The sequence below is a fragment of the Chanos chanos genome, chromosome 3 (genome assembly GCF_902362185.1).
Source record: "Chanos chanos chromosome 3, fChaCha1.1, whole genome shotgun sequence".
Classification (NCBI taxonomy): domain Eukaryota; kingdom Metazoa; phylum Chordata; class Actinopteri; order Gonorynchiformes; family Chanidae; genus Chanos; species Chanos chanos.
In genome coordinates, this window is record NC_044497.1 from 50,877,672 (window position 1) to 50,891,278 (window position 13,607).

Genomic DNA, 13,607 nt, shown 5'->3' on the forward strand with positions numbered 1-13,607 from the left:
ACTATCAGATTCCTTCAGATTTATCTGAACCTGGTGATGTTTTGTCTCTTGACGGCTGTGTTAACAAACTCGACATGACAAACACGGGTTAAACGCGTGCACGGTTATGGAAATGGAGGACTTGTGTTATAGCATTGTTACAGCTCTCTCTGGTGGTTGTTCATGGCTTGTGAGAACTTCTTCAGTTTTGTTACCCTGATACACACACTATAATACAAAGAGGTACAGACTGATTTGATCATGTTTTTTTTTGTTTTTTTTAATCGCCTTCCTTTTGGGTCCTCTCTGTCAGAGGTGTGGCAGTAGTGTTTTAAAGAACATGAGACTCATTTGACCCCCCCCCCCCCCCCCCCATGCAACTGTTGTGATCAAATACAAAAGTGTTTTATTCTCTGTGTGGTTTGACCTAAAGGAACTGCTTTAGCTTACGTTGACCAGATTTCCTGTCTGTTCTTGATGCTTCTGTCAGGCATGATGTCACATCTGTTACAGTGATGTCACAAGTAAATGAAGTCGTTTCCTGTGTATTTTTTTACAAGGCATTTTGTTATGCAACAGTGAATACAATGGAAAAATAATAAAGAGCACCATGTAAGAAACACAACGATCACAGTCAAATCTCATTTACTGTCATGGTTTACATATGACCACCTTTGTAATCAAGCTCACATCTGCTAGATATTGGTAGATTATAAATCAAGATTCAAGATGGAAAAGAAATAAAATGACTAATATACTGTTAAAGCTTTTTTTTTTATATATATATATATTAAGTGTTTTTTTTAAACACATGCCAAAAACATGACATTAGCCAAAGGTATGACTGATGAAAGTAGTAAGTGTCTAACATTGTTTAGACATTTTAAAGTAATGCCTATGCTCTCAAGACCCCACAGTGAGCCAAGATCAGACCCACTGCCTCACAAACTTCTCAGTCATTTTTTTTTTTCCACTGTTGAGTCACACGGTACATATACAGACGGATTGCTCCATACTTGTCCAAACCAACTGTTCCTTCATCCAAACACATACCCCCAGGAAGAGGTAAAGTATGACCAGAGTTTAAGCATTTCACACACACACACAAACCACATACTCTAACACATGGTAGAGCCTCACAAATTAGACTCCGTTTTTGCACTGTGTGGACATCTGCACATGTCATGTCTTTAGCCCATACTCCAAATGCTTGTAATAATGGTTTTTATTGATAGTCTTGTCAGATGCCAACTTTTATCTGACGCTACTCTGAATGTTGTGTATTTATCATAATGTATATTGTATTAGCAACTAAGTGACCATTGCGATGGGGCAGACATTTAGATGTGGTGATGCCATGTAGTTAAAATGAATATGTTTTGTTGTTTTCACTCTCCTCTCTCTCTCTCTCTCTCTCTCTCTCTCTCTCTCTCTCTCTCTCTTTGTCCATCTCTTGCTCCTCTATGCCATATGGCTACACAGCAAGCAGCGCCTGGTGTAGAAACAGCAGGAATAGAGAAAAACAGATCAAGACGTTCATTCACACACTCTCTCTCTCTCTCTCCACTGTGTTGTGCTAAGAAAACAAGTCTATTCTGCAACATTTCTTTGCAGAAATAACTCGCGAGAGCCATGGAGACAGAGCCTGACAACTCAAAAAGCACAAAGCTCTCTCACACACACGCCCGTCTCTGTGGTGGGGAAAAAAGGAACATCTCGCGCTCAGTTTGTACCAATGCCACTAAACTTTCCTCCCAGAAAACAACACGACTTTTTTTCACAAAAGAGGACGTGGCCTAAAATTATCACGGATCCGTCTCTCGGCAACATAAAGGACGAGACGCAAAGCAAACAGCAGTCAGCACCAAAGGTAAGAATACTGTGTGTTTAAAGGGGCAGCCAAAAAGAAAATGGGATTTAGCAGGGGGGGGGGGGGTTGCTTTATGAAGAAAGACTAAAGATATTTTGATCCACTAGAAAACTAAGAGAAAGTTGTCAAAATGACAATGTCTCTTTCAACACTGCCGTAAGCCTGGTAATGTAACATTTTTGGAGATTCGTGGTAACAGCAATCTTACTCTTTGTGGAGGAGATCTTTTTAGTATACTACACTGGATATAGTTTAGTACACAACGCTTCAGTTCATAGGTTTCCATGACAATACTTATCACTAGGTCATAATCCAGTTCCTTTAATATTCCATTCTTTAAAACCATGGAGAATATGTATTTGAAAAGAGAGATTTGTTGGGGGGGGGGGGTGTTTGTTTGTTTGTTTTTATTTTTTTCCCTTCACATTTTTGGGCTATGCATGCAAAGTAGGCCTAATATTAAACACCTACGCATGTTAATTTGTTGGCTTAGCAACTAGTCACGCAAGCTGTTTTCCTAGCACAGAAGATACTGTGTGTCTCCAATGCTAAGTATTCACTGCATCACTCTTGATACTAATGCAGCCATTTTTTGATGAACTGAATGTAAATTTCAAAAAATCTTACCAGGTACGTCGCTGAAACCTCTTTTGAATTACAAAGCATTAAATGTAATGCAGTCTGCGTCTAAAATTGAACGTCCGGCGGGAAACTTGTAAGCAAACATAAGAGTGTGTCATGCTATGCGGGTGTTTTCATCTGTCCCTGTGAGTATGTGAGAAAAAGGTGTGGAACTAAACCCTTTCCCTGTTTCTCTCTGTCTCTCCTGGGTGTGTCGCTCTGAGGCAGGCAGATGCTCGCCATGGCTTTTGTGTGGGTAAGATGTTGGCTCTCTGTCACTGCTGCCCCAGGAAAGGAGGGAAACTGGAAGCAGGTGCACTCTGACTCCCAGGGGGTCAAAGCGGCAGGACGGTGATATTTCGCCTGATCCAGCACAGCTGATTCTCTCTCTCTCTCTCTCTCTCTCTCTCTCTCTCTCTCTCTCTCTCTCTCTAACTCTCTCTCTCTCTCTCTCTCTCTCTTCTCTCTCTCTCTCTCTCTCTCTCTAACTCTCTCTCTCTCTCTCTCTCTCTAACTCTCTCTCTCTCTCTCTCTCTCTCTCTCTCTCTCTCTCTCTCTCTCTCTCTCTCTCTTTCTCTCTCTCTCTCTCTCTCATTCTCTTTCTCTCCTTCTCTCTCTCTCTCTCTAACTCTCTCTCTCTAACTCTCTTTCTCTCTCTCATTCTCTCTCTCTCATCCTCTCTCTCTCTCTCTCTCTCTCTCTCTAACTCTCTCTCCCTCTCTCTGCCTCATATGCTTGCAGGCACTCCTACACATCTCTCTCTGTCTGAACATTTAGTTTGGTTTAGAAATCACGTATCCATTATGCTTTTACAACCCTAATATTGACATGACACCACATATTTCACACAATTAATAACATAATGAATGTATACAGTTCCTTAACAGTCATTGCATGTGGATCTGTTCCACTACAGTGTAACATGATATGGCTGAGAGGCACTCTCACTAGCTTAAGTTTGTTTTATTTTGCCTTGCTGTACATCCAACAGGTAGGATCCGGAAAAATATGAGTGGACCTGAGGGACAGACCCTCGACTTACACTAATGCTTACAGATGAAAACGTCTCCAATACGGGACATATTTATCAAAAAGGAACTCGATTTCACACTTCGACGATCATTCAAAGTAAATTTACTTGGGAAATGTATTTACCTTATCAATGTTTACTCCATGAAGTGAGCTGGATGGAGGATTTGCATTATACAAGTATTGCCCCCTGGTGTCCTTGATGTGTTAGTGCAACAACAAAGTGATTTATCAGCACTGAATAGTCCACTGTTGTTAAATCTATGAATCATTTAAACGAATAGAAAGGTAAAAGAAACTATACATTGCTTACTTTCAAAATAATCTTTGACGTCTCCTTGACGATGCAAATTTCAAACATGACTCAGATTTCCCATTCAATAGCAGACATGCTCCTCCTTTCCCCTCTAAGTGTAATTGGGGAATGCAATGCACTGCTGTTAGTAGACTGTTTGCTGGGGATTTTGTGTAAGCGCACTGACTGAGGCAAGCTGATCTCCCATCAGCAGCCTTTCCTTTCACTGCACTTCTCTCACCATGTAATCCTACGTTGGCTTGTTATGTAACTCAACTGAGATCATATATTGATAATCCCAGGTCATATCAGACTGCCGGTGCCTAGACACAATCAGTTTCTGCAAACCATTGCTTTAGTTAAGCAGATCGTGCAAGAGTGCAGTGAAGTCTATTCGGGGTGTGTGTGTGCCAGCACAGACAAAATCTGGATGGAGGATTTAGAAGAGAGTGTGCTTCACTCTGACAGAAGGTGGTTTGGTTGACTTTGGTTTTATGGGATATTAATAGTCTGTGTCTGTATTTATGTATTTTGTATTGAGATCCAACTCATGAATCTGTGTGTATGTGTGTGTGTGTGTGTGTAGAAGGAGATGCGAGGACACAGATCCACTGATGTTGAAGAGCTACTGAAGCAGTCTCAGACTGAACTGCTCTGGATCCAAAGACAGCTGTCAATCATTGCAGCCAGGAGCGCACATTATACTCGGACAAAAGACAAGGTGGGTAATCCTAATCTGAATAGCTGTAGACATCACAGCTCTGCTTTATGTAATTGAAAGTATTTAAGGAGATTACCGGTGAAAACAGTTGACCTGTATCAGCTAAAGTGGTGTGTGACACTACAGTGAGTCTGCACAGAAGGTGGCACTGCTTCACTCTGTTACTTTTCTGTACCCACGCCAAATGTGATGCACTCTGCAGTCTGGAGAAAGGTGTGGTTCTAATATGATCCAATGACAGCCTCCCTCCTCAGCCACGTGGTTAGAGGGTGTGGTTAATTGTGCTGTCCTATCAGGACCTGGCTATTTCATAGGCTTGTTCTTCTCCTTTGAGAATGAACATGACATCTTTAACTGATGCATTTGTCGAGCAGTGCCCCAGTGGCTGAAGGGGAGGAGACTGAAGGGAGGGGGGGGGGCATAAGAGAAGAGTTGCTGTGGTTGCCAAGCAACAGAGCAGAGAGGAGATTGTAAAATGTTCTATGTTGTGTCTCTTTTTTTTTTTTTTTGTAGAAAAGGCTTTTCCCCTATAACAAATGGAGCAGCTAATGGTCTACTCATACCTGCTGCTCTGTTTAAGTAATCCATCTTAATACCTCTCTGTACATTCGAATCTCTGATAGCACAATATAATATTAACCTAGAGGGCAATGAAGTTCATCGCTCCAATCTGGTATTATCAGGCTTGAACAGTCTTCTCCATCCCCCCTTTTTTTTTTTTTTTAGCTTTTAGAATTACATGACAGAACATGCCGGCCATCGTAGGGTATCAATAATTAGGGCAGATTCCAGATGGGAGATGGAGGAAGAAACGTAGAATGTGGGCCAAACTAAAGAGGGGAAAAAAAGTCTGGATGAAGGAAAGATGTAGAAATGAGAAAAAGGAGTGAAATCAGAAGCTGCAAGGTCACAAAGAGGCAATATGTGGGAATAAACTGAACTTGTTTGTCCCGTCGTTTGAACGGTGTTGCACGGCGAGGGGTATGGAGTTAGCGCTGCGGTTAGAGTGTGTTCAGAGGTGAGGCAGCCGCTGCCAGAGTAGAAAAATAGTCATGCATGAAGAAAAAAAAAAAAAAAAAAAAAAGAACATGATTTACACATCAGTGATATGCGTGCCTGTACACTAAAGTGCTTTCTGTGTGCACGTGCATATGTAGGATGGAGAGAACCTGACAGAGGGGGAGAGACAGAGCAAATGAAGGAAGGAAGCAGGGAGAGAGAGAGTGAGCATGCGTCTACCTACCATATATGATGCAGGCAAAATGAGCGTGTGCGCATGTGCAGCCCTGCTGTGTGTGTGTGTGTAGGGGAGGGGGGGGGGGTGAGAGTGTGTAATTCTCCGCTCTTGCACGGCTGCTGCTGCTGCTGCTGCTGCATCTCACTAAGAGAGCTGGCAGATGCTCTCACGCTGTCCGTCTTCCGCCCATAAGACCGGCTGAAGACTGCCGTAGCTGTGAGTGGGGCACGAAAATACACATACCCACACTCACCCACACACTTACTCACTAACACACACACACGCGCGCATGCATGCACGCACACACACACACAACCACGCGACACACAAACACACTTCAGACGTTTCGTCACTGCCACAGTCCCTGCGACTCCTGCTAGCTGGTGATGACACGGTGTGGGAAGATAATGGAATTCTGGGAAACATGGGGAAGCTACCTCTAAGGTAAAGTACGCTCATGTCTCCATACGGTCTAGCCAGTCTGGGAATGTGTGTGTGTGTGTGTGTGTGTGTTTGTCTGAATATGAATGAGTTGGTTACTGCAAGGCTAATTTGTGAGTGGTGAATGAGGCTGTTCTGTTCTATGTATCTGCCCTTCTGAGGCTGCTGTGAAGAGAAAGGAGAGAAGAGAGAATATGTCAGTGCAGGGGATAGGTGAGGTTGGAAGATTTGATATGGCAGAGAAGAGCAGCAGGTGGATCATGCTGAATTTTGTGGAAGGAGAGCCTCCAAACATGCGAGACAGAGAAAGAAGGAGAAGAAGGGGGGAGAGAGAGAGAGAGACAGAGAGAGAGAGAGAACACCACAGGCATATTTGGACACATTTGTATTTGGTCAAGGTCATGCTTTGTGTTAACAGTGCTCTAATTGAGACTGACATTTTACACATTAGGTGTGAGTGCTTGTTGACCGAGGCCATTTTTTTTTTTTCACTTTTACTGTACTCTCCAAGCATTTAGATGACTCAACACACAACTATGTTAACAAGTTAAAGGTAATGTAAAAACAAATTGCCTTGTTGGTTGGTTGGTTGGACATAATGATTCAGTAGTTGTCTGCTTAATGTTGTGTCTGCCTTTCCTGACAGTCCCTGATTGGTTGGATAATTAGTTAGATATTGAACTACGTGGTGAGGTCATCTGTGCTGCACCAACGTTCCCTTCTGCCCTCTGGGATAGTTTGTTGGTCGGTGAGGTGACAGGTTGATTAGCTTTCAATGGGTTTGATTCTATTGCATGGTAGAGCACACGTGCAAGCTGGTGAACTGACAGACAGGCCTGCGATTGGATGTTTTAACGATTTCGGCTTACAGCATGTTTGCCCAGATTGTGGCATCTTAAGTGTGAGATCTTTGTGAAGATCCTCGCACACACAGGCTTTCAGACACTGCTTTGGTAAATCTGGAAAAAACTGAAACTGTTAACCATTTTGTAAACGATCAGAACAGAAAAAGCAATTAAAGACAGATGGCTAATTGTAACATTGGCGATTGCTGATTTTCTGCTCAAGTATCCAGTAGGCAATATCATAATTTTAATTTAATGTGTAATTTCTTTTTCAAGCGAGCGTGTCATGAAACTTGTTCAAGATTTTGCTGAAAATTCTCAGTAAGCTCTCAGTCAACTATAGAAGTATCAGTCAGTTCTGTGGGCCTGCAGCTGGGATGTATATCCGAGATTTTTCTCTTTTATTTTTTCTGTCCTTTTTGTGGGATTACTGTTTTGTGTCCCAGGGGCTACTTTTGGTTAGTGCCATCCTTTTATTTCTCAAAAAAAAAAAAAAAACCTTTAAGATGTTCCTGTAAGTGAAGTCATAGACCTTTTGTAGACCTTTTTTTTTTTAAACAGGGATTTAGAGTAAATTCAAAAAATAAATAAATAAATGGATGAATAGAAGACAGAGGATGTAAGATGTAAAATGGGGAATTGTGCCAGAACTTGGCACAGGAGCAGAGCGTGGGATGCTTTCAAAGTTGAGGATTACAGGTCGCTTTTGTCTCAGATCATTTGCAAAAAATTATTTACTTATTTATTTATTTATTTATTCTTGTCCCTGGGAATTGAACTCCCTTTCAGTGACTGAGAGCCTCTCTTTAAGGTTAACAGCAGCTGTGCACCCCACTTGGGGACTTGAAACTATCTCTCTTGATGCCAGCCCTATTTCTGTACAGGATCAATCTCGCCCGTAGAGATAGCATCTTAGCATCAGGTCCTTATTTTACATTCCTTGCCAGCACTGAGTGTGTTTATCCTTCTCTGGGCCTCAACAGTAGGCCCACACCCTATGTCTACTCATTGTTCACCACAGGAGACAGAGAGTGCAGAGGGAAATGTAAAAGACATCTCCGACAGAGAGGGGCTAATGTTAGCGGAGCGCTTAAGATCTACTGAGTCAGCTGTCCTTCACCACAGGGGAGACGATGAGTCCAAAAAGCTTGTCGTGTCTCGCTGCTCCGCCCACATTCCCTCTGCTGCCCAACTATGGCACCAATCAACACACTCACAGCTCTGTCATCCGCAGCACCCCCTGTGCCAGGAACGCATGCCACTAGCCAAGGATGTCAGTTCCTTCTACTGTATCGTACAGCAAAAAGCAATCTAACAGACACACTTTATGACACAAGCCATTAACAGGTTCTACAAGCAGTGTGACAGATGTGCGCTTAATTATGCAGGGCTTTTCCTTACCATATATAATCATTTCAAATCTCCTACTGTCATTTTTGCACTATAGAATGTATTAATCATACTAAAATATTATTGTGCCTCTTACAATGTCAGGTAATCCATAACTGTTGCAGAGTTCTCCATGAAAAGCAGGCAAAAAAAAACTGTGTGAAAATTAATTAATGCACAGAAACCAAATGAGAGGTTTACTTTCTCCTGGATCGGTTCATACATTGCTTGTCGTAGTGGTACAAGACTCGGCCCAAAGATTTACTGTTTTGCTGTCTTACCCTGTCACATCCCGTTATGCTGTTCTTGTTACTCACAACATTGTATCTCCTCTGTGTGGATGCCATTAGAGGGAGTGCCCTCTTCCAAAAGGTGTTTCAGCGGTATTTGACACTGCTGAATGGATAGCATGAATAAATGATCAGTGATGGATAAAGGAGAGAAAGAGACTGGTTTGGCAGCACAACTTTGGCAAAAATGTCTTTCACTCCACTCATTTCCTGTGGTATTTCTTTCATCACTGCAGTGAAGAGACCATATGGGGAAGCATTCAAATGATGCATTCCCTATCGTATTCACTTGATTCCTACTCCAGTTATGTTTAAGGCTTAACAGCTACTGGGTTATTATTACCCTCTCTTTGATAAGTGCATTCCTATCATAATTATAAAGTGTCAAATATTCAGATTTATAGCATTTCTTCACAGCTCTGTCACCGGTTAAACAATGCATGTTGCGAAGTTGGAATACTTTGAAGAGTTGTCATAACTCTTCTCTTCTCTTCTCTTCTCTTCTCTTCTCTTCTCTTCTCTTCTCTTCTCTTCTCCTTTAGCTAAAACACAATGTCCTACCATTGAACCTAACGGCTCTGCCACCACAAAATGGGAATCGGTTTCGTCTTTTAGAGGACAAGAACAGAGCCCTTAAACTTGAAGTAGCAACACTCAGACAACAAAAACAGCAATACAAATCTTTGGTGAGTCTTCACTTTTCTTGTCCTTTGGTGTGTCAGTCTTAGAAAAGACACATATTTATGGGTCCACCATGCTGGTGCCATGTAACTTTGGTAGCAAAGGTTTGAGACATTTAACAAGCTGAATAGCAACTGGATCTAAAGGAACATGATGTAATGGAAAGAAGAGACTACAGTATAGGATGGATGAGATCCACTGGGGTTACTTTAGGTCCCATGGTGCTGTGATGCTGAAGCTGTTGCCCTGGCGACCAGCCCAACTAGCAACGGAGGACAGATCAGTAATCAAAAACTGACGGACCACTATAGTGGCTTTTGTTACAAGCCTTCATTGCTCTAGATCAATTTAGCTCGATGGAGATGTAAACCGATGTTTTCCAAAGCAAGTGAGGCAGAGAATAGCTGTCCACGTTCTGTCTGTTCAACTGTGCGAATCACAAGCACTGACAAAATATTTCTTGGTATCTGAGTGGTAATGTTTTTGTGGGCACTCAGATTTCTGAGTTTTTAGATTCGAGTGATGTGTAATAACCCTGCTTTCTTTATAAATATCCCCAGCAGACTTTGGTCTCATACCCCATTTTCACTCAGCTGCAAAGTAACAGTGTTGGGGTATTTAAACTTGTCATCAATTATTCACTCAAAATATGCAAGGTTAGTATGTATGTGGGTCTGCACGACTGTAAGTGCACAGAGCAGCACGTACAAATTTATGTTCAGCTGATTACAAATATGACCATACACGTGTATTATTTTCCATATATGTAAAGGTAGTAACTTAGTATTATGTTAGGGCGCTTTCTTTTTTTCTGAAGTCTTGTACCTGAAACGTGGAAAATGAAAAAGTAGATAGCCTTTGATTAGACTTTTGTCAAGAATTTGTATTGAATTAGGATGTGCTCGTTTGCATGACATAGATATGAGTCATTTATGAGTCGGATGTGCAGAGTGAATCTCTTGTCACAGTAGTTACGGCTTTTCTCCTATGGCTTGTTGCCAGGCAACCTACAGTGACAGGCAGGGATGAGAATGAACCTGTGGAGAAGAATGACCTTATATCTCTTGAGGAAGTGTGTCCTTCCTTCTGCTGGATATAGCCCAGAGGGGAGGCGTCTGTGCGTTGGCTTTGTACAAGAACAAAAAAATTAAATGGGATGTGGAAAATTCTGACTATACAGTTGCCTTGAGGATAACAGTAGTCATATATGTTTGTAATGACAATAGCAGAAAATTAATAGCTATTGTAATAACTGGTCTTCATTACACCCTGTCTGTCTGTAGTTAGTTATGTTCCTGTACATTTTTGTATTTAATTAAGATGAGCATAAAATGTAGAATGCTTTTTAGTGAGAAGCACAGAGGGGTTCTCAGTGCTTGAGGGAAGGGTGATTTGACTAGGCCGAAGCATTGGCTGAACTCGCTGCCTCTCCTAATGACATTAGACGCAGACAGTGATCTTCCAGCTGGCCTGTGTTTTCGTCCTTAACTCTATTATCTTCTCCATAACATTGACTGGAGGAGACGGTCAAAAAGACAGGCATGGCTCTATTACAGCTCTCTGTCTTACAGTCTGAAAATATGCAGCATTCATAAGCTTTGGCTTAATGTCTTCCTAAAAAGTTCCTTATTTTAACAGAATCTTTACCTCTTTTACCTTCAGAAAGTGCACATAGATCTTAGTGAAACTGACTTGTCAGGGAGTAGACTAAGCCAAGCACTGAATGACCAGTAGTGCTATCACATACAGCATGCCTGATCTAATGTCTAATAATGCCACGATGAATGTCTGATATGCTATCTGTTATCTGTTCATATCACATTCAAATACCCCATAAAGAAGTGTCTGGAACATAATGTTGGCTTTCAGTGCATAATATCTCCCTCACATGTTTTTATAATGGGTGCACCATTTATTCATGAATATGCTCAATGGTGACATTCTTTTAAAAAAAAAACCCCAAAAACTCTAAATCTATATTTTAGATGTGTCTTCTTTTTCACTGTGATGTGGCTTCAGTTTAAAATATAAATATGATCATCTTTTTTTTTTCTGTAGAAATGTGTTTGGGTAAATAGCAGCTATGTGAACTCATAAATGACTCGCTGGCTGAAATTTATTTCATTTGAATACGATATACATTTACACTGGACGGCCTAGCCTCAAATCACCAACCAGAATGGTCTGGGCGATCCATCAAAGCCTATGACAGCATGATGAAGTCATACATTAGGGACACAGATGGCCTTTGGGAATAACAGAATGGCAGTGGTTCCTCTAGAAAGCAATTTCCTCAATTGATTCCTGCACGCTAGTTGCTAAATGGGAAAGAATCAGTTCCCAACCAAAGTCAGATATTCCTTTGCTCTAAATAAACACACTTAAAGAGCAGCCTAGTACCTCTGCACATAAACTTCTTGACTGAGAAGGAAAATGGCAATATGCAGCTAGAAATGAGATTTGTTTAGTTACCACAGCAACTGTCCACTCACTCTTGTTCTGAGGTGTAGGCGCTTAGCTAGCCCAGAGGATGGACCAATCAGTAGCTGACAGTCAGTAGTCGTTGTTAGTACCAGAGCACATTGTCTATGATGTCACTCTTTTGACGCAAAATACCCCAAAATCAAGTTTCCTCTTCTGTCCAAGGATGTGTTTTCTAACAAGAATTCAAGCATATGAGGATATGCGTTTTTTTTTCCGTGTGACGGGCTTTGACTTTACAGGAAAACGGGACAATTGTTATGCTTACTGAAATGGCTCGGGTCTATAAAGATTTGGGTGATTAATTAGACATACAGACTAACGCTATAATGTTGTAGAGGTGTGAAAGGTCGTTGGACTTGTAAACTATCCCAAATTACAACTAGGTACAACTTGCAACGCTAATGTAAGATTCATACGCTACATGAGCATGCTGCTGCAGATTCACCTTCATCTGTTGCCACAACACTGTAATGTTTTCATTGGTGGGCAGACACTTGGCATGTATGCTCTTCATGATGATTCACCCCCTGCTACTATTTCATGCTTGCAGGAGAGTTGTTCTCTGTGACAAATTAGTTTGTTTACTGTTTCCCTGCTGCGGCTTATGTTCTAGTCTACACTTGCGATCAGAGTCAATGATGAATATTCCATAAATAACACAGTGACTTGTATAACCCACACACACTCTCTCTCTCTCTCTCTCTCACACACACACACACACACATGCAGACACAGACACTCACACAGGCATGCGCGCGCACACACATGCGCCCACACACATACACGGAGGCGTTTTCTCTCCCTTTGCTCAAGAAGAAGACCAGACAGATGAACTGTATATGGACATGGTTGAGTGCTTTCTAGCCAGTTCCATTAGACTGACCATGCCGGATAATAGCTGAGTGGTAGAACAAGTAGAAAACATCCACCTTCTGTTTAAACTGATGGATAGTTAGAGTTCCATCCTTAATTTGAAAGTTGCCTTCGGAATTAATATCAGCATTTATCAGCTTTCCCTCAAAGAAATGTGGTTAAATATGTTTTGTGTCACAGTTCTGATGTACTTTATTAAACATGACAACATCAGCCGCCATATTTAACAACAAGAAGTATGTATGGTCATCTAAACACAGTTCACCTGACAAAATGCAATGGCTTTACGTTATATTCAAATCTGAATGATAATACTCCTTTTTTTGAATGCATTCTATACTAGACTCACAAATGTTGTGAGCAATTCAGCAGCTTTGCAGTCTCAGTTTGCCAAAAGTATGGCTGCAGTTTTGTTCATAGCCTTCAAATCAGGATTACCTTGCCCTCACTTTGTCTAAAAATGGTCTGCATGATCATTTTGGAAGATCAGACAGTATAAATTTAAAGATTCATGAGGGATGCCCCAGTTTTGTAAATCAAGCCAAATATTCAAAGATACATTCAAATACACATATTATCCCTGCACACTTGGGACGCTTGGAGGTGGGAAGAGAGAGAGAGAGAGAGAGAGAGAAAGGGGGGCAGTATTAATCAAGCTCTTTACCTAATTAGCCACCCTCATTTGAAGTCTGGCTTCACATCTGCAAAGAGGGTTATTGCTCTGGAGGGGAGGGGTCATGGCTTTAAAAGACCCACCCCCTCAACCATCAAGCTTCTTTCTCTCTCTCTCGCTCTCTCTCTCTCTCTCTCTCTCTCTCTCTCTTAGTAAGTGAGCCAGAGGATGGAGCCTCA

The 13,607-nt window shown here is 41.6% G+C and overlaps 1 protein-coding gene across 1 annotated transcript in view; it reads left to right on the forward strand.

Annotated features, from left to right (window-relative positions):
* The first annotated feature begins 4,386 nt into the window (after positions 1-4,386).
* Positions 4,387-13,607, forward strand: part of rimbp2a (RIMS binding protein 2a) — a 34,339-nt gene continuing 25,118 nt past the window's right edge. The window contains exons 1-2 of the mRNA XM_030769138.1: positions 4,387-4,515; positions 9,260-9,403. Of these exons, the coding sequence (XP_030624998.1) occupies positions 4,387-4,515; positions 9,260-9,403 (273 nt within the window). The remainder of the gene's footprint in view (positions 4,516-9,259; positions 9,404-13,607) is intronic.